The 26,787-nt window shown below is 39.5% G+C and overlaps 4 protein-coding genes across 5 annotated transcripts; 2 read left to right on the top strand and 2 right to left on the bottom strand.

Annotated features, from left to right (window-relative positions):
* Window positions 1-4,726: 4,726 nt before the first annotated feature.
* LOC112701085 (uncharacterized protein At3g28850) lies at window positions 4,727-5,494 on the bottom strand. Its single transcript, XM_025751884.1, has one exon. The coding sequence runs from the start codon at window positions 5,492-5,494 to the stop codon at window positions 4,727-4,729; it is 768 nt and encodes a 255-aa protein (XP_025607669.1).
* A 3,572-nt stretch (window positions 5,495-9,066) lies between these two features.
* On the top strand, window positions 9,067-14,391 carry LOC112701084 (uncharacterized). Its single transcript, XM_025751883.1, has 2 exons — window positions 9,067-11,547; window positions 11,719-14,391. The coding sequence occupies exons 1-2, from the start codon at window positions 9,067-9,069 to the stop codon at window positions 14,389-14,391; spliced, it is 5,154 nt and encodes a 1,717-aa protein (XP_025607668.1).
* A 4,461-nt stretch (window positions 14,392-18,852) lies between these two features.
* Window positions 18,853-24,750, bottom strand: LOC112702342 (sister chromatid cohesion 1 protein 1). 2 transcript variants are annotated; one of them, XM_029287872.2, is made up of 21 exons: window positions 24,235-24,750; window positions 23,923-23,991; window positions 23,753-23,811; window positions 23,499-23,543; window positions 23,389-23,408; window positions 23,216-23,292; window positions 22,922-23,039; window positions 22,654-22,735; window positions 22,506-22,584; window positions 22,155-22,267; window positions 21,790-21,866; window positions 21,549-21,701; window positions 21,248-21,413; window positions 21,009-21,088; window positions 20,719-20,911; window positions 20,544-20,601; window positions 20,220-20,386; window positions 20,026-20,107; window positions 19,821-19,933; window positions 19,603-19,690; window positions 18,853-18,988 (listed from the first exon to the last, which is right to left on the bottom strand). In XM_029287872.2, exons 1-20 carry the CDS (start codon window positions 24,285-24,287, stop codon window positions 19,608-19,610), a joined length of 1,887 nt encoding a protein of 628 aa, XP_029143705.2. In that variant the 5' UTR covers window positions 24,288-24,750; the 3' UTR covers window positions 18,853-18,988; window positions 19,603-19,607. The 2 variants fall into 2 exon arrangements, with proteins under 2 accessions (XP_029143705.2, XP_025609124.2); XM_025753339.2 differs by lacking the exon at window positions 18,853-18,988 and having other exon boundaries at window positions 19,138-19,690.
* LOC112702343 (protein VAPYRIN) lies at window positions 24,672-26,750 on the top strand. The gene is made up of 2 exons (XM_029288124.2): window positions 24,672-25,516; window positions 26,217-26,750. Exons 1-2 carry the CDS (start codon window positions 24,851-24,853, stop codon window positions 26,646-26,648), a joined length of 1,098 nt encoding a protein of 365 aa, XP_029143957.2. The 5' UTR covers window positions 24,672-24,850; the 3' UTR covers window positions 26,649-26,750.
* The last annotated feature ends 37 nt before the right edge of the window (window positions 26,751-26,787 follow it).

Raw genomic sequence — 26,787 nt, 5'->3', positions numbered from 1 at the left:
TATAAATTATTATTTTATCAATTATCTATTATATTTATTAACAATCAAATACAAAAATAACAACCAATTATATCCTCCATTCATCCTAATAATTCCAATTGATTAAAAAATTAACTTTGATCTCGTTACGTTCGTCCATGGCTTTCAAATTGTGTTTCCTTGAAATTCAATTGATTGGTTTTTCAAAACAATCGATTGAATGATAACTCAATCGATTGGTTTACACTATATCACAAAACAATCGATTGAAAGTTGTAAGATAGAATGGTAAAAAGCTTATACCAATTGATTGTTTATACTTTTCAATCAAATGAATGCCTCAAAACAATCGATTGAATTCACGAAAACAACATGGATTTGCCAAATACAATCGATTGGAAAGTGATGACATTGAAGTTTTAGCCAAATTCAATCGATTGGTAATATAATCCTATCGATTGGAATGTGATGAAGTTGAATGTTTTGCCAATTTCAATCAATTGGTAATGGTACATAAAATTAATTTATAGATTGGTAATTTATAAAATTAATTTTGCCGATCAATAGTACCTTTTGCTTTTATTCAAGTAAGGCAGAGTAAAAAATACAAAAAGTATATGATATTGGTAAGGTAGCAGCGTATCAAGTAGTAAGTATGCTTAATTTATTTATTTGTGTTATGCACAAATTTAGTTTCGTTAAAATATTAGTAACCAGTGCTCTAATTTTTGTAAATATGTTTTGGGATGAGTGTTTGCAATTAGTTAAATGTTAGAATATATTGAGTAAATTCTTTTAATATATTTAGAGTTAATATAAAACTGAGGGTAAAAAACGTATTTAAGCTAAGGAGAGAAGTTTATTACGCATATAAGCCAAACAAGAATCTGATACAAGAATTCACCAAAGCACACTTTAATGTAATTCGAAATAACTTTATTCGAATTACATTCCTTAATAATTCGAATCAATACAGCTCCAATTATTTCCAACCATTGCATACAAGTAATTCGAATCAACTTAGAACGAATTATAAAAGCATAATTCGAATTGTATCAATTCGAATTAATAGGAACACGTGAGTAGGAGGAAGTTCGAATCAAATTGATTCGAATTACTCACATTTCGAATCAAATGGTAATTCGAATTACACATTGTACAATAAGATACTAGAAAAAATACTATATAATATAAAAAAAATATACTAAAAGAAGTATAAAATAAAATTATAGTAAATTAATTTTAGTATAAAATTATTAAATATAAATTAATTTTAACTCCTATTAGTACATTGAATTAAAAATAACATATAAAAATGTACTTGTATTTATTAAATTTTAATAACATATAAAAATTTAATGACTTTTTAAATATTTTTTATTAATAGGAGTACATTTTTATATACTTTAAATACTTTATATAAAAATGTACTTATATTTATCATACAAAAATAAAGTGTTGTGCCAATATAATAACATTATAATATTTTAAATCAGTTTTTTTCTAGGATTTTAGATTAAAAGCAGCACATGAAAAAGCATTATTGGTATTTTAAAGCTAACTTAATTAAAAAAGATAGAACTGTATTTTTTAGGATTTTATGTACATAATTAGGCTATTTTTTTTTAATATTGATCAAAGATGTGTGTTATACTATGTTATTTGGTTTCAGCTAAGTTTTACTCTACTATAATTTTTTTTTTTTACTTTTCATAAGATACAAATCTAAAAAATTTTATAAATTAATTTAAAAGAAAATATCATTAACGTTTTATAAATTTTATGTACCATTACCAATCGATGAAATTGGCAAAACATTCAACTTCATCACCTTCCAATCGATTGAATTTAGCTAAAACTTCAATGTCATCACTTTCCAATCGATTGTATTTGGCAAATCCATGTTGTTTTCGTGAATTCAATCGATTGAGTAACAACAACAATCGATTGTTTTGAGGCATTCATTCGATTGGAAAATATAAACAATCGATTGGTATAAGCTTTTTACCATTCTACCTTACAACTTTCAATCGATTGTTTTGTGATATAGTGTAAACCAATCGATTGAGTTATCATTCAATCGATTGTTTTGAAAAACCAATCGATTGAATTTCAAGGAAACATGATTTGGAAGCCATGGACGAACGTAACAAGATCAAAGTTAATTTTATAATCAATTGGAATTATTATGATGAATGGAGGATATAATTGGTTGTTATTTTTGTATTTGATTGTTAATAAATATAATTGATAATTGATAAAATAATAATTTATAAAATAAAAAACTATTTTTATAATTAAATAAAATATATGAAATTAATTTGTAATTAAAATTAGTTCAAGAACTACGTAACAATTGATAAAAAACTCTAAAAATATATTTTCTACTTAGACCACTAAATAGTCTAAAGATTCTGGACCACCAAATCCTGTGCTTACTAACGTGTTGATCCCTTAAAATTTTGAGTTTGAATTTTAAAATTCAAATCTTTATATACGCACATGTATAGTCGTATCCTTGGTACTTTGTCAAAGTATTATTTTCGCCGTCAAAATTTAAACTAAAAGTGTAACATACTCAAGTATATTATAACTTACAAGTAAGACCGAAATGAAAGCAATGAAGATTGTTACTCTAACGACATTTCCCACTAATTAGTAATTACCAGCATCATGTTTATGATCAACTACTTCATAAGCGGCTAAGCGCAGACGCGTATCAAGTCATAAAAGGCTGCGTTTATTTTTAAAAACAGGATATGACAAAACATTAAAAATATGATAAGATAAGATATTAATGGACAGAAATATAAAATTTTATGTTCATATATTTTATTTGGTGATAAATTAGAATAAATTATAAAAATTTAATTTATTCTCATTTTTTTCATTTAAAAAATTTGAGATGAAAAATATAATAATAAAAAATATAATTGTGAAAAATTAACAAAAATAATAAAAAAAGAATGAAAAATAAGTTGTATCCCTTGTTAGTATTCTTGTATCTTTTCTGTTAGGATGTACACAAAATATATTAATTTAGTGTTTCTAGACACACTATTTCTGTTCATATTTTTTCTGCCAAACATAATTTTATGTCTCTGTATTCATGTCTTAGTATTCTGTCTTTGTAAACAAACACAACAATGATAAAAGCCACCGATTCAATACACTAATGTAACTAATGTATATACCAGGTAACATTAGTCTTTTATTTTGAACTAAGAAGATGGCGAAGATTCTCATATTATTTTCGTACGAAATTAATAGTTAAAAATTATTTAATAATAATTTAGTCAAATATATCAAATTATTTTATAATTTTTAATTAACAGCATAAAGTTAATTACAAATCACGCTATTCTTGCTTGCGGTTTAAATTTTGGTGGAGGCCGAAGGGTTATGTAATGTCAGAAACAATACCTACCTGAGGCCTAAGCCAGCATTTATTTACCTTTATGGCTATATCTCCAGACAATGGTCAAGAAGGATATTATGAGCAATACTTTAAAGTTAAATTAGTCAATTTTTTTTGTTTGGACAAATTAGTTTTTAAGAAAACGATAATTTGGACTCAGATTCTTTTTAAGATATTAGACAAATTGGCTTTAAATAAAATAAAATAACAAAATAATTCTTAGTATTTCTTAACATGTGATAAATTAGTCATTCGTTTTTTTCTAAAAGAGTAATGTAATAGAGAAATTAAATTATTTAAAACTTTTTAAGAAGTAAAAGACTAATTTGTCCCTTTTTATTAGAAGACTAGTTTGTTTAATATTCTAGAAATCGGGATTAATTTGTCATAAACTAATTTATCCAGCCAAAAAATTATTAGACATTAATTTAAAATTTTACTAGATATTATTTGTCTAAATTTCATTCAATTGAGAAACTAGAAGGGGACGGACAGTGGGTCACCTACAAGCTTCAAAGCGCAGGCAAAATAAGAAATGATCTTAAATAGTTAAAATTTGTGCTGCAAATAAGAGAAGTATTATTAATCATATCTTTCTTCATACCCATTAGCTACTTAACTCTCTTCTTTTTTTTTTTTGTTCAGAGTGAGAGATTATGGATTTTGTAACATCATAGGTAGATAATACTTTTAGTAACACTTTTGAACCCTAACTCTAGCTACTTTTTTTTTTTGTATACCTAACTTTAGCTACTTAACTCTTAGTTATCATAATCAATGATTTGTTAACAACAAAAGAGAAATGAGTTGGCTCAATATGCAAAAGTGAACTACTTATAAATGCTCCAAAAACAAGGAAACATAGAATTGGGCCAGAGCCTAAACAGAGTCCAACGTGCCTTTGCTTCCCAGTTCCCACCACCTAGAATTGGTCTTGCCCCAAAAATTAAACCCTAAAAAGTTACTTACGAGCACTCTTTTGAATTAGTGCGTGACACAGGGTTCAAAATTTGGCATTCACCAACCAGACATAACTTTGAAGTCATGTTCCCCGCTCATGAGTCTGCCACAAAAAGTTCAGTCTGCTAATGGTGCATATAGTCATGTACTGTTACTCCATGTGATCATTAATGTCCATGCAACATAAATTATAACAAATCAAAGCTGGCTCCTAAATAATTTATGCCTTAGAAATTGAAATCACACGCTAACGCTAAATTCGTACACTAGTTTATTTATCAACAAATTAAAACAGTTAACTATTCCCCTTTTTTTGTTGGGGATTTTCTCTGAGTAGTTGTGAGCTGAGCTGTAAGTAACTAAGCATAATTATTTGGTGTGGCGCGGGTGCACGAAGAAGCATGTGGGGCACCTAATCAAGCCGTTGGCGTTGCAAGATAAACAGTTCCTGAACCGGCCGCTCTTCTCTGCAAAGATCTTGTGGCTACCGCTACACTCCTCGCACACCACGAATCTGAAACCGCCGCACCGATCGCAGCAACTGTTGATCTGATTTGACTTCGGCAACCGTTCAATCAGCCGCTGCAGATCGCCACTCTCATGGAGCTGCCGGACGTCGTCAGCTCCGCCGACGTACTCGCCGCCGATGAAAACCCTAGGCAGCGTTGCGGTCTTGCGGCCGAGGATGGAGTTGAGCTCGTCGCGGAACCTGTCGTCGATAGAGACGTCGCGCTCGTCGACTGCGACGCGGAAGTTCCGGAGGATCGATCTGACGGCGCGGCAGTCGTCGAAGGTGCGGCGAACGACGCGGAGGCTGGTGAAGTAGATGACGACGCCACGGTCAAGGCCAGGAGGCAATGTAGCCTGTGGTGGCGGCGGCGGAAGGGAAGCGCGTGAGCCAAACGCTCGGAGGACGGAGGTGGAGATGCGGATTCTGCGGAAGAGTGAAGAGGATCTAGGTGAAGGAGCGAGCGTGCTTCCGCGTTCGAGTTGTTCTTCTTCTTGGAGGAGTTTCTGGATGTCTTTGAATGAGGAGCAGGAAAAGCTGAGGGAGCGAGCTCCGGAATGCGACGGCGACGGAGATGGTGGCGGCGTAGTGCGGACGCGGCTCGGCGAGTTCAGCCACGGTGGCCACATGGAGCGGTGAAGTGTGAGATAACAGAAAGTGGTTTCGGGGAAAAGGATAGCGCGTGTGTGTAGAGAGAAAAGGTTTTGTGTTTCTGAAAGGGATGAACTGATGAAGAGAAAAAGAAGGAGATTGGATTGGCATTCATTTAAGGGTATAAATGGAAAATGGGTTATTATGGTGCGGGTCACTCATTCATAACCCTACCTAGTGCAGAGCATGTGCGATTTTGAATGTTTAATACTTATTTAGTGAGCTATTTGTACAGTTTTTTTTTTTCATTTTTTTAGTGCTTTTTGGGGAAATTTATTATTTATTAACAAATTAACATTGATTTAGTCACCAAAAAAAATTAACATTGATTTACAGTGGGAAGAGGTAATAAATAAATTACAAATAAACAATCACAAGTGATCATTTTAGTCAAATGTAATGCGAACGGGTGAGACCGTGAGAGAGAGGTTAAGTTCAAATTTTGAAAAGATTGGAGAGGGAAAAAAAGGAGGAAAGGAAAGTAATATGCAACCATTTCTCTTTTTTGAAAGATATTGTTTTACTCAGAAAATTAAATATTAAATGGAAAAAAATATTAAATTATTATTAAAATATATTATTTTTTATCATTAATTAACTATTAATAGTTAAAAATATGAATTAAAGTACGTTATTAAATTATTAAATTAAAAAAATTGAATTAATAATTAAAAATAATACTTAAAAATAATAAATTTTGATGGTTTTCTGTCAATTTTTTAAAATGAGATATGTATACAAAATGATTTAATTTCGATATATTTATAAGACAATTTTTTGGAAAATTTTCGAATATATCTATAAAATTTAAGAACATTGATAATCGTTAGTTGTTCAAAGCTAAGATAAACTGTGTATCTCTCTAATTAAAATCGTCATGTATTTTATATTTTTTAAAGTAAACTAAACTTTCATTAAAATTATGATCAAATCGTAAATGTCGAGGGCACAAATAGTACTAATTCTCTTGTAAATACATATATTGAAGAAATTTTCTAAAAGGGTCGTACAAATTGCATAGTATCATAAATTGCTATTCCGGGTATTACCCAGATCTCATCAACTATGTCTTCTAGTTCCGAAAATGTGAAAAAAAAGTTTTTCGAGAAAAGGTCCCATCCTTCAATATCATGATTGGGTCGACCAGGCCAGATCATGAGTGAATAGAAAATCGAAAACGTACATAGCTGTTCCAGCTGAAATACTAGGAATAATTCTACCACTTCTACTAGGAGTAGCCTTTTTAGTGCTAGCGGAACGTGATGGATTTTGCCCAGCCGTTGTAAGATCAATTCCCATTCATTCTTCTTTAATGGAATAGGGAACGGGCAGAGCTGCGGCTATCAGGAATGGGCGATAGCCTATGACTAAAAGTGCCGACTATCTATGAATGACCAGGATCGGAATGCCAATCGACGAGATGAGCCTACGAAAGATTTCAAGTGAAGACTGGCCTCCTCACTTACGCAACGAAATTGAGTTGATGGAGTAGCCAGTGCCCTTGAGTTATTCTATTCGGTATCGCCTTCTCTCATCGTTCAAGGCGCCGCAAGGCACTCGACTAGAAAGAGTGGTATATTCAATAGTTTACTATTTTAAATATCTTATGAATAAAGTAACAAGATTAAATACCATTAATAGTATAAAATTATTTGTATATTATCAATATATTGAAATATGTTTATCGTTACTTTTTATACATTTATCAATATAAAATTATTTTTATAACTTTAAAAATTATTTTAAAGGTATTCAAGTTAATTTTATATATTAAAAATGATAAAAAAAATTATAATTTTCTAAGAAGAATATATAGTATTTATTATTTTTTTTTGTTTTTAACAAAAAATATTATTGTATTAAAATAAATCTCGATAAAAGTAGTATGTTTAATTTTAAGGATATTATTAATATAATTTTTATTTAGAAAATAATTATCGAATAATATATCTTAATTTTATCCTCAATGTTTATATTTTATTTTAATTTTATCCTTAATATTTGATTTTATTTATTGTTTCAGTTATATACTTAAGTTGGACAATATATAACAATTCTACATTAATATATTACTGATATATTAGCTTAGGATTGTCAAGTGTTAGTGACATGTCAGCACACAGTTATTATCTCTGTTAACGATGTTAACCCTCAAAGTTATAATTAAAATATCTTTAAAGCATTAGGGACACGATTAAAATAAATTAAATATTAAGAATATTTAAAAATATTTAAAAAATCCTAAAAAAATTAAAAAGGTTTTCATGTTTTTTATTTTTACATAGAATTATATGGAAGTTTTTTTTTTTCATCTTGATCGTGTAAAAACAAAATATAGGGTTTGTTTATACGTGCAATTGACAGAAGTGTTTTTTTTTCAAAAGTATAAAATTAATAAATATATTTATAGAAGTAATTTCTAGTGTAAAATTACAATCATGATCAAATATAACATGATATATTTAAATTAAAAGGTATAATTTAAAATAGATATACACATACTTGTGTTTGTAATATATTAATTCAATTTTTTATGTGGTAGTTAAAAATTTATATTTTTAAAATAAATAATTTTTTTTGTTAACATATGTTTTCAGAACACATTTTAAAAGTACTATAAAAAAATATTTTACTAAGATAATTAAAAAAATTTAATACACTAAATACATCAAAATATAAAAACTTATTATTATATTATTATAATATACATTTAATACACAAGATAATTAAATTATTTTAAAAATCAGAAAATTAAATTTTTAATTATAATTTTTTGGATTTAAATTCTCATAATTTTAAAATTTTTTTTAGAGAATAAAATATAATTTATCATTATTTATTTTATAAATAAGACTAAAACAATATGAAAAAAAATTTAACGATAAAAAATCTTATTTTATTCTTTAAAATAAAAATTTAAAATTTAGAAAATCTAAATTCTAACCTTTTTTTTTTTCAAGTTTTCTTTCTCTTCAATCGTTTTTATTTATGACAAAAGTAGGTGTAAAAAGCACAAAAAAATCTGTTTACTTTTTAGTTTCACTTTTTTTCAAAAGTACAAATAAACAATTCATTAAATAGAATAAATATTTATTTAAAAAATATATTGTTACGGCCCGGCCCAAAATCTGCACGGGTCGACCCGACCCAAGCAATACCCGATCCGGACACGCGTCCTCCAACCGACCCGGACACGCGTCCTGTACGGTTCACACACGGCTGCAGGATAGCGTCCTTGGGAATATGGGCCTGTCCCATGAGGGGCCCACTACTGACATGTATATAAAGGAAAGATTGGCTCTTCCCACGAGGTACGTCACATCCTTTCGACCCTTTACTCTGCTCGCCTGCACATTGCTGACTTGAGCGTCGGAGTGTCTTTGCAGGTGGCACCCCCCTCATCATTTCTCCAAGACAAGTGCTCAGGTACTCGACTACTCGTAAGCAGTGCGACCCAAGCCAAGGCGTCCTCACCCCTGCATCTGTCCACCCGATCTGTTCGGAACCCGATCAACGAACATTGGCGCCGTCTGTGGGGATCCTTGCCTAAATGGAAGTCGTGCTGGGTCCCGGTGACCAAGCTCGAGCAGCCGGAGCGGAGGGGGCAGCCTCTGTCGCCTCACTGAGGGGGCGGCGGAGGTCCCCTCAGCAACACACGAGAACACGACCTTTCGGGGGAACGGGTGGCGATAGCGCCATAATAATGCAGGAGCTACGCCACAGAGTCCAGAACTTAGAGCGACAGCTAGCCGACCGGGAGCGGGATGGACGGTCTACTGATCCCAGCTTTACCCCGTCTCCCGGGAGCGAGGAAGAAGACTCTCACCGAAGCCACCAACGGCGTACATCCGCTTTCCGGACGGAAGCGGAGAGCACGCGGGAGGAGTCACCTATAGTAAGAAGGCGAAACGACAGGATCATCTACTCCCGAGGCGGACCAACCCGCCGAGCAGCAAGAGGTCACGAAGACGGGGAAGGGAGATCCGAGAGAACACGGCAACCCATCATAATGGGTGTCACCCCGTTCCACCGGTCTATCCTCGAAGTCCGGTTGCCGAAACACTTCGACAAACCAACGGACATGAGGTATGACGGAACTCAAGACCCTCTAGAACACCTCACGGCCTTCGAGGCCAGGATGAATCTAGAGGGAGTAGGGGACGAAGTAAGATGCCGCGCCTTCCCGGTAACACTAGCAGGACCAGCGATCAGATGGTTTAACGGCCTCCCTCAAGGTTCCATCTACAATTTCTCAGACATCAGCCGTGCATTCCTGGCCCAATTTACAACGCGAATAGCAAAGGCCAAGCACCCCATCAACCTTCTAGGGGTAACCCAGAGACAGGGAGAGCCGACCAGGAGGTACCTAGATCGGTTCAACGACGAATGCTTGGAGATTGACGGCTTGACCGACTCGGTGGCCAGTCTCTGCCTGACAAACGGCCTCCTCAACGAGAATTTCCGAAAACACCTTACCACGAAGCCGGTCTGGACAATGCATGAAATCCAGACGGTGGCCAAGGAGTACATAAACGACGAGGAAGTCAGCCGAGTTGTGGCTGCCAATAAGCGGCAGTCCGGCTACGGCCAGGCTCGGCAGTCCGGTGGCGACGGTGAGAGAGCAAAAGAAAAGGCCAGAGAGGAGGCATCAAACAAAGGACCTAGGCCGTTCCCTCGAGTCGGAAAATTTACTAACTACACTCCGCTCACCCTCCCCATCGTGGAAGTTTATCAACAAATAGCGGAGAAGGGAATTCTTCCGAAGCCCCGACCACTTAAGGACCGTACGGGAGGAAACAAGAACCTTTATTGTGATTACCATAAGGGGTATGGCCATCAAACACAGGACTGTTTCGACCTGAAGGATGCACTAGAACAGGCGATAAGGGAAGGAAAGCTAGCAGCGTTCTCCCATCTCATCAGGGAGCCTAGAAGGCGTTATCGTGATCAAGACGAGGAAGGCAAGACACGCTTGGCCAAGCGGCGACAAGAGCCCGAAGACAGAGACCATGGCCTCACTGTGATAAACGTGGTAACGGCAAAAAACGCTGCACCAAAATCCCGGTCGGCTCACAAGAAAGACGCCAAGGTTCTGGCGATCTCATCCCCACCGATGCAAAGTACCAAAAAACCTCCGTCCATCTCCTTCGGCCCAGAAGACCAATGGTTCAGCGACGTGCCGGAAAGCCCCCCCATGGTCATAACGGCCAGAGTGGGAACCGGCCTCGTCAAACGAATCCTTGTCGACACAGGAGCTGATTCAAACATCATGTTCCGCAACGTGTTCGACGCACTAGGGCTAAAGGATGCCGACCTGACGACTCACCAGCACGGGGTTATCGGGTTAGGCGACCACTTCATCAAACCAGACGGAGTCATTTCCCTACCAATCTCGGTGGGACAGATGCAAGGCCGAAGATCGGCGATGGTCGAGTTCGTAATTCTCCGAGATTCCACAGCCTACAACATCATCTTGGGAAGAAAAACAATCAATGACTTTGAAGCCATAATTAACACCAAGCTACTAGTTATGAAGTTTGTTACCGATGATGGATCCATAGGGACCATAAGAGGAGACCTCGAGACGGCGGTCGCTTGTGACAACGCCAGCCTTTCCCTTAGAAAGAAGTCCAAGGAAGCATCCGGCGTGTTCCTAGCCGACCTCGATGCCAGGGTAGAGGACAAGCCGAGGCCGAAACCAGAAGGGGACCTGGAGAAGCTTAGAATCGACGACGAAGGGGAAAAGTTCATATTCGTTAACAAGAACCTCCCACATGAGCTGAAGGAGCCTTTGATTGAAATGATAAGGGCCAACAGAGACTTGTTCGCCTGGACACCAGCCGACATGCCGGGCATAGATCCAAAAATCATCTCACATCATCTAGCCGTCAAGCCGGAAGCACGCCCAGTGGCTCAACGGAGGAGAAAGATGTCGGCGGAAAGGGCAGAGGAGGTAGCCAAGCAAACGGCCGGCCTCCTAGAAGCAGGCTTCATACGGGAAGTGGACTACTCGACGTGGCTGTCAAACGTGGTATTGGTGAAAAAACACAATGGCAGGTGGAGAATGTGCGTGGACTACTCTGACCTTAACAAAGCATGCCCCAAAGATTGCTTCCCCCTCCCCAACATAGATGCACTCGTCGACGCCGCGGTGGGATACCGGTATCTGAGTTTCATGGACGCCTACTCCGGTTACAATCAGATACCGATGCACCGTCCAGACGAAGACAAAACGGCGTTCATAACGCCAGGAGGAACTTTCTGCTATAAGGTAATGCCATTCGGCTTGAAAAATGCGGGGGCAACATATCAAAGGCTGATGAACAGGATATTCCACGACCTCATAGGGAAAACGGTTGAAGTTTACGTGGACGACATCCTGGCAAAGACAACACGACCTGACGACCTCTTGAACGACCTAGCAAGTGTATTTGCATCCCTCCGTCAACACGGTATGAGGCTGAACCCCCTCAAGTGCGCCTTCGCCATGGAAGCTGGCAAGTTCCTGGGATTTATGATAACTCAGAGAGGGGTAGAAGCTAACCCGGAGAAATGCCAGGCAATACTCCAGATGAAGAGCCCGGGCTGTATCAAGGACGTCCAGAGGTTGGCAGGACGGTTGACCTCACTTTCCCGGTTTCTCGGAGCTTCGGCGACAAAGGCCCTACCATTTTTTAACCTCATGAAGAAAGGGATGGCATTTGAGTGGACACCCGCATGCGAAGAAGCCTTTCGACACTTCAAGGAAATCCTGGCGGCACCCCCCGTTCTCGGGAAGCCAAGGGACGGGGAACCACTATACCTATACCTCGCTATAACAAGCGAAGCCCTGGCCGCAGTACTGGTACGGGAGGACGGGAAAGCCCAACAGCCAGTCTACTTCATAAGCAGGGCCCTGCAAGGAGCGGAATTAAGATATAGCAAGTTGGAAAAGCTAGCCTTAGCACTCCTAACTTCCTCGAGAAGGCTAAAACAGTACTTCCAAAGTCACCAAGTTGTTGTCAGAACGGACCAAGGGATCCGGCAAGTCCTCCAAAAACCCGATCTAGCGGGAAGAATGATGACTTGGTCCATCGAACTCTCCCAATACGACATCCGATACGAGCACCGGCAAGCCATCAAGGCGCAAGCCATGGCGGATTTTTTAGTTGAAGTAACGGGAGACCCAAGCGAAGACATGGGTACACGGTGGAAGCTCCATGTGGACGGAGCCTCCAACCAGACCTTTGGAGGTGCCGGGATCATCCTGGAAAGCCCGGTTGGGGTGGTATACGAACAGTCGATTAGATTCGAGTTTCCCATCTCGAACAACCAAGCAGAATATGAAGCCCTCATAGGAGGCTTAACCCTTGCGGCAGAAGTCGGCGCAAGAAGGCTGGAAATATGTAGCGATTCCCAAGTCGTCACTTCCCAAGTAAACGGCAGCTACCAAGCCAAAGACCCCCTGCTACTGAAGTACTTGGAAAAGGTTAAAAGCTTGAGCCAAAAGTTCGAAGAGGTCACGGTCCATCACGTACCCAGAGAAAGGAACACACGGGCAGACCTTCTATCGAAGTTGGCCAGCACAAAGCCAGGGGAGGGGAACCGGTCTCTCATCCAAGGCATGACAAGAGAACCAGCAATTGTACTGCACATGACAACCCTAAGTTCTTCATGGCTAGACCCCATCACCAACTTCCTGGAACACGGCCAAGTTCCTGGTGATGAAAAGGATGCGGCGAAATTAAGAAGAGAAGCGGCCAAATACGCCGTCATCCAAGGACAGCTGTTCAGGAAAGGGCTCAGCCAACCCCTACTGAAGTGCCTACGCCCCGACCAAACGGACTACGTCCTCAAGGAAGTCCACGAGGGCTGCTGTGGACACCACATCGGGGGCAAAGCCCTAGCAAGGAAACTAATCCGAGCTGGGTACTACTGGCCGTCAATGATGACAGATTCCAAAGAGTTTGTCAAAAAATGCGTAAAGTGCCAACAGAACGCCAACTTTGCCAGGGCACCGGCCTCCGAGTTAAGTCTGCTAACGACCTCACGGCCATTCGCTCAGTGGGGAGTCGACCTCTTAGGGCCCTTCCCGGTCGGCCCTGGGCAGGTCAAGTATCTCATAGTAGCAATTGATTACTATACCAAGTGGATAGAAGCTGAGCCACTAGCTAGCATATCCTCGTCCAATTGTAGAAAATTCATGTGGAGGCAGGTGATAACACGGTTCGGGATACCAGAAGTCGTCATCTCGGACAACGGCACACAATTTACTGACAAGAAGTTCACGGAATTTCTCGGCGGCCTGGGTGTAAGGCAAAGGTTCTCTTCGGTAGAACACCCTCAGACGAACGGACAAGTAGAGTCCGCCAACAAGGTTATCCTTTCAGGGCTGAAAAAGAGGTTGGACAATAAAAAGGGTGCTTGGGCCGATGAACTAGCAGCGGTTCTCTGGTCCTACCGAACGACCGAGCAGTCGTCTACTAAAGAAACTCCTTTCCGACTAACGTACGGTGTGGACGCGGTAATACCCGTGGAGATCGGGGAACCAAGCCCGCGGTTGCTCCTAAAGGGAGTGGAGGAAACCGTAGAAAAGGACCTAATAGATGAAGCCAGGGAAATGGCCCATTTGACAGAAACGGCGCTTAAACAAAGAGTGGCTCTGCGCTACAACACCAAAGTACTCAAGAGGGAATTCGAGCCAAACGATCTCGTCCTGAGACGAAATGATATCGGCCTACCGACCCCTGGAGAAGGCAAGTTAGCGGCCAACTGGGAAGGCCCATATAGAATCAAGAAAGTGATGGGAAAAGGAGCATTCAAGCTAGAAAGACTTGACGGCAAGGAAGTCCCGAGAACATGGAATGCGGACAACCTAAGAAGATTCTACTCCTAGATGAAGGCCCGACAAACCGACCAGGCTAGCTAAGTAGTCAATTCGCAAATTTACCTTTTGAACTTCTCATAGCGACTTACAAGTCCTTTATACAATTACCGAATAAGATATACTTGTGCAAATTTTCTCTCCTATTTTGTCACTTAATTTTCCAGATAAATCACCGCGTCCAACGACGACGCGCGTCCCCGGGACTGATCACCCCGGGAACCCGTCAAACGACTACGCAAAAGGCCATGGGCCATTGACATAAGTGACGACAATAAACCAAAAAACGGTTAAAAGAAACGGAAATACAACCAAACGAATGAGGAGAAAATCATCACGACAACATGAGTAAACGATTAAAAACGGTCGTTAGTCACAAACCAAGATAAAACGGCTAAACGTCAAATTGTTCGCAAGCCAAATACGGCCGAAACTAAAATAGTTTACAAGTCAAAACAAAACGGCTAAAACTATAAAAAGAGGACTTATTTCTTGGGGACATCGACAACCTTGCCATCCTGAATAACCTTGCGGACACCAATCGCCGACGTGTCGAATTCCGGGGCAACAATCTTAATTTGAGCTTTGAGGGCGTCCTCGGTAGCCAGGATCGCACCCTTGCCCTGTTTGACGACGTCCTTATACTTCGCCTTCCATGTCGACAATTCGGCCTCCGCGGCCCGCCTCTCTTCCTCAACTTCGGCCACACGCTTTTGCGCCGCACCGACTTGACCTTCCAGAGCCATTTCACGCTCGACCAAGCGTTCAATCGTCGCGTCCGACTCTTTCTGTTTCTTCTCGGCAGCTGTTACCTTTTGTTCGGCGGCGGTAGCTTTCTGCTCGGCAGTGGTGGCTTTCTTCTCGGCAGCATCCAACTTTTCCGAAGATTGAGTCAACTGCTCCCGGAGAGTCTCAACTTCACTTTTTAGCTTGTTATTGGCCTTCCCGGCAGAATCCAACCTCCGGCGGAGAGACTCCATACCAGACAGTTCGAACTCGGCCTTCCGAGCTATGACTGCGCCACGCAGGAGAGTGCGATACATCCACCTCGCCTGCCCGGCAAGAGACGACTCGTGGAAGTACTCTTCGGTACCGGGGATCAGCTGGGAGTCTATGAATTGCCCGGCATCGAAATTCCTCTCCATGAGAGTAAGGACTCCCTCAGGGCTAGACGACGCCGTGGAGGCCTTCTTTCTCTTCTTCGGATTGGGAACCTCTTCCACCTCAACATCCGGGTTAGACTCGGAAACCCCAGTTCCGATCACCTCGCGGAGAGGGGAGACATGGACCGCTTTGCCACCTTCAACCGCGGCGCCCTGAGCCGAGCTGCCGATCCCGTCGGTTGCGGCCTTCTGCTCGGGAACATCCTGGTCCTCCGGAGGAGCATCAGGCCCCTTGGGGGCAGGTTGCTCGTCACCCTCCTCGTCATCACCACCACCAAGAAAGGTTTGAAACAAGTCGGGAAGACCTGTCACCGACGCAGACATATCCACTGCAGGAAAACAAAAAAGGTCGGTTAATCGTCACACAATATCAATAAAAGGAAAAAAGGTAAAGGGAAAAGTAAAAAGCTTCTCACAAATATAATTACGGCCGGACTCCCGGTCACCCATCAGGAGGTGGGGATTTACTGGGTTCTTCCCAAAAACTGCCATCAGCACCTCGGCAATTTGCTTATCCACTGCCGACATGCCATTATAAGTTACCTTAATAAAACTATTGGCCCCTGCCCCGAAACTCCAATAAGTCGGGATGAGCCGTACCCCCTCCAAAGACAACCAAAAGGGGTGACGACCTTTGGCAGGGCGGACCTTAAAATATTTGTCCTTAAACCCATGATAAGAATCTTCAAACAAACTAAAAATCTTCCGACCCTGGGCGGCCCGGAAGGACATGAACCCTTTTTTGTGTTTCCCCTCCTTGGAAGGGTTTGTGAGAGTGAAGAAGAAGAGGAAAACATCCACAGACACCGGCAGTTCGAGATATTCACAGACCATCTCGAAACAGCGGATTGAGGCCCAACTGTTCGGATGCAACTGCGACGGTGACACGGAAATTCGATTTAAGAGCCCCATTTGAAAGGCTGAAAACGGAATACGAACCCCGACTTGAGTGAACATGGCTTTGTAGAACCAAATCCAGTCGGCGACCTGGCGGGGTTGGAAGTTGATTTCGTACAATCGCTCGTGAGGAGCCGGGACGAAAACATCGTAATTGGCCTCCTCGTCAGTCCCACCACACAAGTACCCGGCTTGTCGGAACTCGGTGAGCTCCTCCTCGCCCATTTGATTGGGTGATTCCCTTATATCGGAAACGACCCAAGCATATTGATCGTACGCCGCAGGGTTAACGGAAGCCCGGGAAACCGTGCGAGCCATACCTACATGGGGGGACCATCCAGTCAGTCTAAGAGATCGGTTGCTCAGACCGAATACAAATACTAACCCCACGACTCCCCGACCAAGGCTAATCACGACTAAGATGGCAAAAAGATCAAGAAAAAACCTACCCTGGAATGGTACTCCCCCCCTAACGCGTCTACTCGCAACTAAAAGGCTACACAGTAACATCAAAAAACCAAATAACAAGCATACAAGGATAATGCATAAAAGGGGAATGATTCAAAAATTACCTAAGTTGATGAAAAGAGGATGAAGTTGCGAGTCTGGGAAAATGCAAGAAGGACGAACAGAAGCACCACAGCAACGCCTTGAAATCTTGTAGCAGAGAGGAAGAAAGGGGAGTGTGAAAAAGTATAGAAGCATCGAAACCGGTCGTTTAAAAACTGCTTCCCCAAAGCGCGAAAACACTTGGGGGCAGAATAGTCTTTTCAAACGGGGTTTTTTCACCCCATTATGAGCATTCAATGCTCGGCGCAAGAAACGAAGCGATGAAACGGTTGCTTGGGCAACCAAGGGACACGCGCGTTGGGGGCATACCCTTCCCGCGAGCGGCCGGCCAAACGAGATGTGAGACGACACGCCATTGGTAACTCCCACGACTACCATTGGCGCGTGGGGGCACTGTTACGGCCCGGCCCAAAATCTGCACGGGTCGACCCGACCCAAGCAATACCCGACCCGGACACGCGTCCTCCAACAGACCCGGACACGCGTCCTGTACGGTTCACACACGGCTGCAGGATAGCGTCCTTGGGAATATGGGCCTGTCCCATGAGGGGCCCACTACTGACATGTATATAAAGGGAAGATTGGCTCTTCCCACGAGGTACGTCACATCCTTTCGACCCTTTACTCTGCTCGCCTGCACATTACTGACTTGAGCGTCGGAGTGTCTTTGCAGGTGGCACCCCCCCTCATCATTTCTCCAAGACAAGTGCTCAGGTACTCGACTACTCGTAAGCAGTGCGACCCAAGCCAAGGCGTCCTCACCCCCTGCATCTGTCCACCCGATCTGTTCGGAACCCGATCAACGAACATATATATTTTTATCTGAAAAACGCAAACAACTAAGCGATAGAACTATTTCCTCAATATGCGGTGCGACTTTATTTTTCTATTTCTATTCGCCGTGCAAACCTAAATACCAATAGCCACTGTATTTTTTATTATTACGTCTTGATTGATTATTCATTATTGAATTGAAATGCCACTGCATTTGTCATTTGTATGCAACCAACGTATACTATAGGAAACATTTCAAGTGCTCCGGAGAACACTGGTGTTAACCATTAATTTAAATTAATATATATTATATATATTTTTTATAATTCAAATTAACGATTAAAATAACTGGTACACCGGACTTCCAGTGAACTTAAAATGTTTCCCTATACTATAAATATAATAAGGTGTGACCAGCACTGCTCTTCATTGATTTTTCAAGAAACAGTTATTGACTACACTTCTTTCTTTAAGTTGCAATAACAAAATTTAAAATTCTTTATAATTCAGAGTTTGACACTCGTATCTCGTGCATGCCACTAGACACGTGCTATTAACTTGTATTGATAGCATACATGTATCTGAGTTGTGCATGTCTGGAAATTATGGTGTCGGCATGGCCAGACCCAGAAGCAAGTGCAATCAACTGTATTAACTATTAAGCTTCAAGTTACATTACATTATATTATAAAGCAAACTTCTTTTTTGATAGAAATTATAAGGCAAACTATATGTCGAATCGAATAAAGAAAGAATGAAGCACCAATCTCTCTCTCTCTCTCTCTCTCTCTCTCTCTCTCTCTGCCGGATCTCATACGTTTTCATTTTATTCTCACTTATGGCACATTGTTGTAATTCTAATGATTAAAATGATTTAATTTTTTAAATTAATATAAATATAATAATAAATTAAATTAGGCTTTCTGTAGTTAGATAATAATGTACTACAAAATTATTTGTCACATGTTATTGTTTAACAGAGTAAATAATTAATTTTTTGAGACTATTTTTATTATTATCTGCATCTAGCTGAAAAGGCGTTCCACTTTTTGGATCCATACGTTCCGCAGTTTATTAGTGTTTGTTTCTCATTCCTCTATTTAACACCGTCCAAAAAGGCCATCTTCTATTTCAGCCCAAAAGAATTTGTTTCTCATAGTGCTGAGTGCTGAACGATTCACCAATGGTTCTCTCATCCTTCTAATCTAAAACATATGTAATATGACTTCCAATAAATACTAATAAAATTAACATAATTGCATTTGTTTTTCTCGCACTAATAACGTCTAAGATGAAGTATGGATGTGTTGTATGCTTATGCATGTGGAAATTTAAAGAAAAGAGGGAGAGGGATGGATTTCATAATAATCCCATGTAAATTTCATTACACCTTTCCAAACAGTCCGAAATACAAATGTGTGTTTTTCTTCCACAATTAGATTCCTAAGGCTGTGATCGTATACTAATAAAGAACGAAAAACAAAATGATCCCTCTAAATACATTCTTAATTATCTTTCTAACTTCCAATATATATTTATTCAAATGTATTGCTATGGCTTGAAAACATAAAAAGTTTTGGAAAATTAGAAAATGATTAGTTTAAGAGTATAAATCATATCTAATAAAAAGATTCTTAATGTAATTTTTAAAGCATAAAGCATGTGTGGTAACTAATAACGGCATATAAGAGCTGCTTATAGTTTCCTAATTTAAACACCTACACCACTTGTTTGCTCTTAAAGAAAACAAAAACATTCGTAATGCTGCTTAAGACTTTAAGGGAGGAATAAGTATGCATAATTGAGGAGGAAACAAAACCTTGATCACATTTTTGATCCTCTAGAGATGAGAATTTCTCCATAAGACACCTTTTGCTGAACTCTAATGGCATCACGGGAAGCAAGAACTATGCACAAAAGGTTAACAAACGCAGATATTAGAAGGACATTATGAAGTGTTGTTTTTATATATATTTGTGTGCGCGTGCGTGTATGTCGCGTGTATGTGAGACGCAAATGAATAAAATCAATAAATACCACAAGTCGAATAGAAGAGTAGCGCTGCTTTTTTCCTATCCATTCCAGCAGCCAGGATATTAAGGGATTCAGCATGAGGAGCTCCAGATGTGCTGAAATGTGCTCTCAAATGCCTGTTCACATTCAAAAGTAAAGGAATAGTGGTTATTGTAACTGAAAATTGCTTTTATTATGGAAATTAGCAAAATTCCATTGAGATTCGTACAATTGGATAGAATCTGTCATCTTGTCACTGGGATGATTCATTTTTACTGGTGTTTGCGTGGGTCCTGTCTCCACAATTAGTTCTGAAAAGAAACTTATAAGGCTGATCATTCTTAAGTTGATCAATAGCACAAGAGAATATTACCTTTTACCTATCACAACATTTAGAGAATCTATAACTACTAAATTAACTACCTTGATCAGGTGTGGAACTAATTCCAGAACGCCTAGATATGTGGAAAGCTACTTTCTCCTCTACTAGTGATTCAAGGCCTCCGCTGCGGTGGAAATATCCTTTCTTCTCTACTCCTTCAAGGCCTCTGCTGCTGTTTCCAGATGATGAATTTTTTTTCCTTTTGTCTCTGTTAATGGTTTCCAAATCATTAATCAAACAAGCATTTTCTGCTAGACCATAACTCTCATCCTATTTTCATCATATGTCAAGATGGAATGGCCAATCCTTGAAAGTTGAAGGCTTAATTAGCATTTCACGAAGGTTAGTTTCTGTCATACAACTACCTTCTTGAATCGTAGTCTGGTTCCGAATCTGATCTTACATTGGAATTATTGCCATCTCCTACAAATTCACATAAAGGAACAATTACCGCACATTTTCTCTTAATCACAGGTATACACCTGAAGAATTGACTTGGAGAAACAGAAGATCAAGTAGCCAAATTAAGATGAATTATACCAGATTTCCCTGATGGTAGCGTTGAAGTAACTTCAGGAGCGCTCACACCATTTCCAAGGTTAGCCCACTGTACATCTGGGGGAAGGTTAGCCCACTGTACATCTGGGGGGGTTTTCGGTTGTCGAGCACGCTGCTTCTCAACTGACTTCATTAGTGGTTGATTCTGTGGCACATTGTCTAAATCTTCATAAGCCTACATATATAAACATTTTATCCAAAATGAATTAGTGTTATCTGTATCCTTCAAACACAGGGAAAAGAAAACTAGAATAATTATACACGTGACTTACATTTCCCACAAAATCTTCATTAAGTACCCCTGGAGGCGATGAAGAAGATGGCACTGAAGGATTGGATGCTGAAGTCCTTTCTACATAGGATGTGATGTTTATTACCTTGTTTTTCATTTTCTGTTTTCTTTTCCTTTTTTATTATGTTTAAAATTGAGCATTGGGTAATTTCTAAATACCAATTAGTACCATTTTAAAGCCACGCTTCCCAAAGAGGAATAAAAAGACTCTATACCGACCTGATGGTGAATGTTTGGGTGGTTGAATGCTCTTATTCCATAAATCAAGTATAGGTGCTGGATAATATACATCTCTATTTTCACTTGTAAATAAACCACCAATAAGCACAAGAGGTGGTAGCTTCATGAGGCTAGATATCTTTGTTGAAGACATGATATCAGTACGCTGCAACAGAAGTAGCAGTATAAAACTAAGTTTATAATTGTGCTAAATAAGTAAATAACCAGCTGACACTAAACATATATATGCATATATCTTTTAAATGCAAGGATTGCAGCATTCTGGATATTGATTGAATACCTTTCTCTTTCTTCCTCTTTTTGAAACAAGATCAGAAGCATTTTGAAGCCAGTGCTGGTATATATGAACAGGAATTATGGTTTGCTCATAATCCATTGCAGTTCCCACTGGTTGTCTTCTTTTCCTTTTTGTTGGGCCTGGCCTTCCACGTTCCTGTTGCATTGCGCTTCAAAGATTGGTCATTTTCTATTCTATGAAGCATGATATATTGATATCCGTTGTATCAGAAAAGTTATGCTACCTGTCTGTCTCCCCTGCCTACGTCACATTGCTGGATGATCGGGTCTCCAGCGTGCTGTTGGTCATGAATTACATCATCTGCAGATTGTTATACATCAGCATGTACTTCTCTTTCTTGTTTTACTTTTTTACGTTAGCAGTATTTAGTTTTCATAAGCAGCAAATGTTAGCAGTACTTTAACAATGTAAGGTAAAACATATTGAAGGAAAGAGACAGCATCATATATAACAATGTCCCTGAAATTTGGCAGAAGAATTAATGTTTTTCTATCCAAACAATATTTTGAACTATAGCATGGTTCTGAAACAACTGCACTGTTTTAAGATCTTTGTGTTTACAGTGAAAGAAATTGTTCACACACACACCTCTTGTTGGCTCACATTGATGGGGTGGGGAGGGTACAAGCGTGGTTGGAATTTGAGTGAAACCTCCTGAAGTTCCATTTACCTGTGTTTCCTCGTCATCTTTGATGTCGAACCTGAGGCCGTGTTGACAAAATAAAACACATAAGATGACAATAAATCATATATTCAAGATTCAAGACATTGATATTGAGATATCATAATTCATAAATGAATTATGAGGGAAGTGAAATAATTTAAACAGCAAACCAATTTTGACTTAATATAGATTTTCAAGCTACAAATATCATATGACATGCTGTTAAAAAACAGAAAGCAAGTCTAAATAAACAAGATGATAGAAGCAAAACCAACCTTTCAAAGCGATTGAATGGATTCATATTATCATTGAATGAATCGTTACGTTCAAATAAGGTAATATTCTCTGCATCAGCTGAGAATGATAAGAGTCAGCAAAGGGACACATTCACAACACGTATATGGATAATAAAATCAAGAAAACCTTGATGGAGATGTTCGGATTGAGCTTCCTCCCCCCTAGCTCCATCATCAAAATATGCTGTTTCATCAACATTGTCAAGCCGCTGCAACGGACAAAATTTAATGCTTACACAAGCTGAAAATATCGTTCATCCTTAATATAATTTATTGACCCTTTTATGCAAAAACAATTAAAAAAAATCATTATAATTTGGTTGATAACACTAGTTGAACATGATTAATTAATGGCTATATCCATTTTGTTTATAACGAAGAGACTTGACACACACCATAGTAAAATAGGCAGCAGGCTGGAACCCCATTGTGGTGGCTGTGTTGGAAAACTGAAGGGACTCAACATCTGCTATATTCATATCTTCGATCTCAGGTAGAGTAACAGCCTCTTTCCTATCAAATAAAAAAAATGGTTAATATAGAACAGCGTGAAATTTCAGAAGCAATGCAATAGTATGATCCTACTCTGTAATTACATATTTTTTTAACCAAAAAGAAACACAAATTATTCATAAGCGATAAGAACTTAAAATATGTAAAGTAATAAGCAAGTGTTAATGTTAGGTAACTTGGCTTTAGATTTTCCTTTGGGAAGTACTGTAGGATGTGGTACACTCTTTACTTTCCATGCTTCATTGATCTCAGCCTGAAACAAACAGGAATTGAAACCAATTTATTAGAGGAAAAACTAGAAACTGAAGGAATATTAAACGTAGCAAAAAGTAGTAGTAGATCATCGTACCAGAAAACGGGTAACGTCATCTACATGAAATATTAGAGAGTGAGTTCAGAAATTTCTTGGAAAATTGTTATGCACTGATATGGAACTTCTGTAAAGGATTCAGAGCTTACCATAAAGGAGCTTCACTTTTCTCTCGTAGACAATCACTACTCCTCCTGGTGGAAAAACGCAATCAATAAATAGATATGCATAATCTATCTAATATATTTCGACTAGCTGAAATTGGAAACATGAATTCGAGAGAAATTGGAAGAGAACGAAACAATAAGAAAATAGAGCTGCATAATCTATCTAATATACACTACTACTAACTGAAATTGGAAAAAGAAATTGAAGAGAATGAAGGATCGGAGAGAGCCGTTACCCATGAGAATACCAGAGAGTCTCAGAGCCATGGGAACCGATGGGTTCAAAATCTCTTCGCTGTGAACAAGCAACAGGAAACGGTGTCAAGTTGCTGAGAAATTTGATTCGGAAAAAAAGAAGAAGAAGCTCCACGGAACGAAGAAGAACTATATATAAGAAAATCGTTACCAGATCTTAATGATGTTGAGCTTATCTAGTTTCCTTCTGTTGATTTTCGCGTGCATTGTGGCGGCCATCCTTCATCAAGCAGCGAGAGGAACACAAAGATTACAATTCTTATGATTTCAAAGAGGAAAACAATATACTATCACTGTTTAAAATGATTTTATATAAACTTTTGAATCCTGACATTCAGAGTTTGAAATTCAAACTTCCTCAACAGAGATATGGAAATGTTGACCAAAATTTGAAATCAAAATGAAACTCAGCTAAAATTAGGAAGAAGAGCACATTGATGAAAACAAAAAATGTTACGAGTACCATATTTGGCCGAGTGGAGCTTTTCGTGCAAGAAGCTGATGAGAGTAAAACATATTGAAGAAGTCACCAAGAGATAGATCAACTCTATCTGTGGCTGTGACTGTAAAATAGCAACAAGAACTCTGTGCAGTGTTTTGTGAGTTATTTCAAGAAATGCAAATCAAGAAGAATGAAAACGAAGCTCTCTCTCTCTCTACTCTCTTGTTCTGTCTATAAACCCGCCAATTGCAATTGCAATGCAGGCAACAAGCGCGGGTATGGAGAAGAAGAACGTAGCAAACAGTGATGCACATAATAGTCACGCGAGAACAGTGTACTGATTATCCACGCGTTATACAGCAATTGCTTTGCTGATCCACGTGGAGCCTCATCATGGCGAGTGTTTTACACTCGCTTGGTCGTTGATGTAATGAACCAATTTCGCACCACAACCAAATGTTGAATCCGTTAGGACTCAAAACCGTTAATAAATTTTAAAAAATAAATAAAATTTTGTCGTAGTCACGTGACTGCCATGTTCTCCCCCTCAACCCCCTCTCTCTCACTCGCTATAACAATGTACCTGAGAATTGGTTATAGTTAAGTGTGTGAGGAAAAGTTTGTTGGGTTTGATGAGATGGAGAGGTTGGTGGAAGTGTCCGAGCCAGAGGTTCGGATTGAATTCGCTTTGAACTGCAAATGCCGAACCACGGTGACACTGAGGTCCGTTTGCTCGAACTTACCCGTGGCATTCAAGGTTCAAACGTCTTCACCCAACAAGTTTCTGGTTAACCCTCCGAGTGGACTAATCGCACCACTCTCCTCCGCAACCTTCCAAGTCATCCTCAAACCCCAGTCTCAAATCCCACGCGCCTATCCACGCTCCCCCTCAGACCGATTCCTCATAAAAACAGCTGAGTTCGTTTCCAACTCGTCCGGTTCCACTCGCCCCGACTCGATCAACTCATGGTTCGCCTCTCGCCCAAAAGGGTTCTCCACTCTGGACATCAAGCTCAAGGTAGCGTTCGTTGGGCCAGTGCTCCTCCGCGAGGCGGTTTCGCGCGGGGACTTGGATACTGTTAGGAACTTGTTGAAACGGCAGCGTTCGGTACTCGCGGATTTGACGCCAAGTGAAGCTGAGTCGCTGCTCCGAGTTGCCACCGAGTTGGCCGACCCGGAGGACATGGTTCATTTGCTGCTTGAGGCTGGGCTGAGGATCCAGGAAGCTGTTGGATCAGATAACGTCAACGGCTCTGATGATGTACACGTGGTGGACGGGAACATTGGTCCTGACGAAACGCATGTGAGTTCTCGCATCTCTTTGCTTTCTTTCCATTTTTGTCTTATGTTTTTGACGTGAATTTTTGTCCTGTTGTGAGCCCATAACTATCTACTTAAAATTCGTTTGGCGTAAGGTTAAATTTTTAAAAAGATGTGTAATACTTATATTCGATGATTTGTCTAACAGTCCACAGTGAAGCCCAAAACTATAGATTGGAAACACACACGTTTTTTTTTTTTAGCCGAGTGTGATGATTCCAGAAGGGTTACCATATTATATCGTTTCTTAGTCTTGGGCTTTAGCCCCGTTGTTAAAAAATAAAAAAAGAAACAATTAGCCAAGTGTGACAAAATATCAACAACAATATTTTACCAAAAAAAAAATAAACAATAATAATTGATCATGCATTGCATTTTTTCTTAATTGCTGGTTAAGCTGTTATTAGATATATGGACTTGATAGAGATCGCATTTCAAGTGTTCGTGTCATATAAATTAGGAATTTACACATAGAATATGGCATCACCTGCAATTCTACTAAAACCAACTCCTTTATCTTTACCTATTGGTAAATTTTCATTGTAGAGATGAATTGAATTTGTGGTTTACTATTGTCATCATAGATGTCTAGTTAAGAATTTCCCATGATAATAATCATACAAGAGACTATGAGTAGCTAAGACTTTATAATTTTTCTTCGTGATGAAACCTTTTGTGCTTAGAAAGATGTGGTGAATGATGAGGAACAAGGAGAAGCAGTATTTGAGGCTGCGAGGCGTGGAGATGTGAGGCAACTTGAGACTCTAATGAAGAGAGGTGGCGGGGTTGTGAGCTACCGTGACCAGTATGGTTTGACTGCGCTTCATGCCGCGGCTTTCAAGGGGCACAAGGATGTGGTGCTGATGCTAAGCGAAGCAGGGACGGAGTTGGAGTGTCAGGACGAGGAAGGTCACGTGCCGCTGCACATGGCAGTCGAGGGTGGTAATATAGAGACAGTTCGGGTTTTGGTGGACAAGGGTGCAAACATTAATGCTATGAACAAGAGGGGTGCCACCCCTTTGTACATGGCGAGAGTATGGGGTTATGACGATATATGTGAGTTGCTTAGTAGTATGGGAGCATTACCTTCTTCTCTTCCTATTGTTTCATCTTAAAGTGTGTTTGTCAGCACTCATCAATACTGAAATCAATGTGAGCAACTATGAGATACAGATGACCATATAAATGTAAATTATCAATATCTCCTTGTTTCTTAATATTTATGGTGGATTTTCTTTTAGTCTAGAATAAACA

Source organism: Arachis hypogaea, chromosome 7 (genome assembly GCF_003086295.3).
Source record: "Arachis hypogaea cultivar Tifrunner chromosome 7, arahy.Tifrunner.gnm2.J5K5, whole genome shotgun sequence".
In the NCBI taxonomy this organism is placed as follows: domain Eukaryota; kingdom Viridiplantae; phylum Streptophyta; class Magnoliopsida; order Fabales; family Fabaceae; genus Arachis; species Arachis hypogaea.
This window is presented reverse-complemented; position numbering and strand designations above follow the sequence as displayed.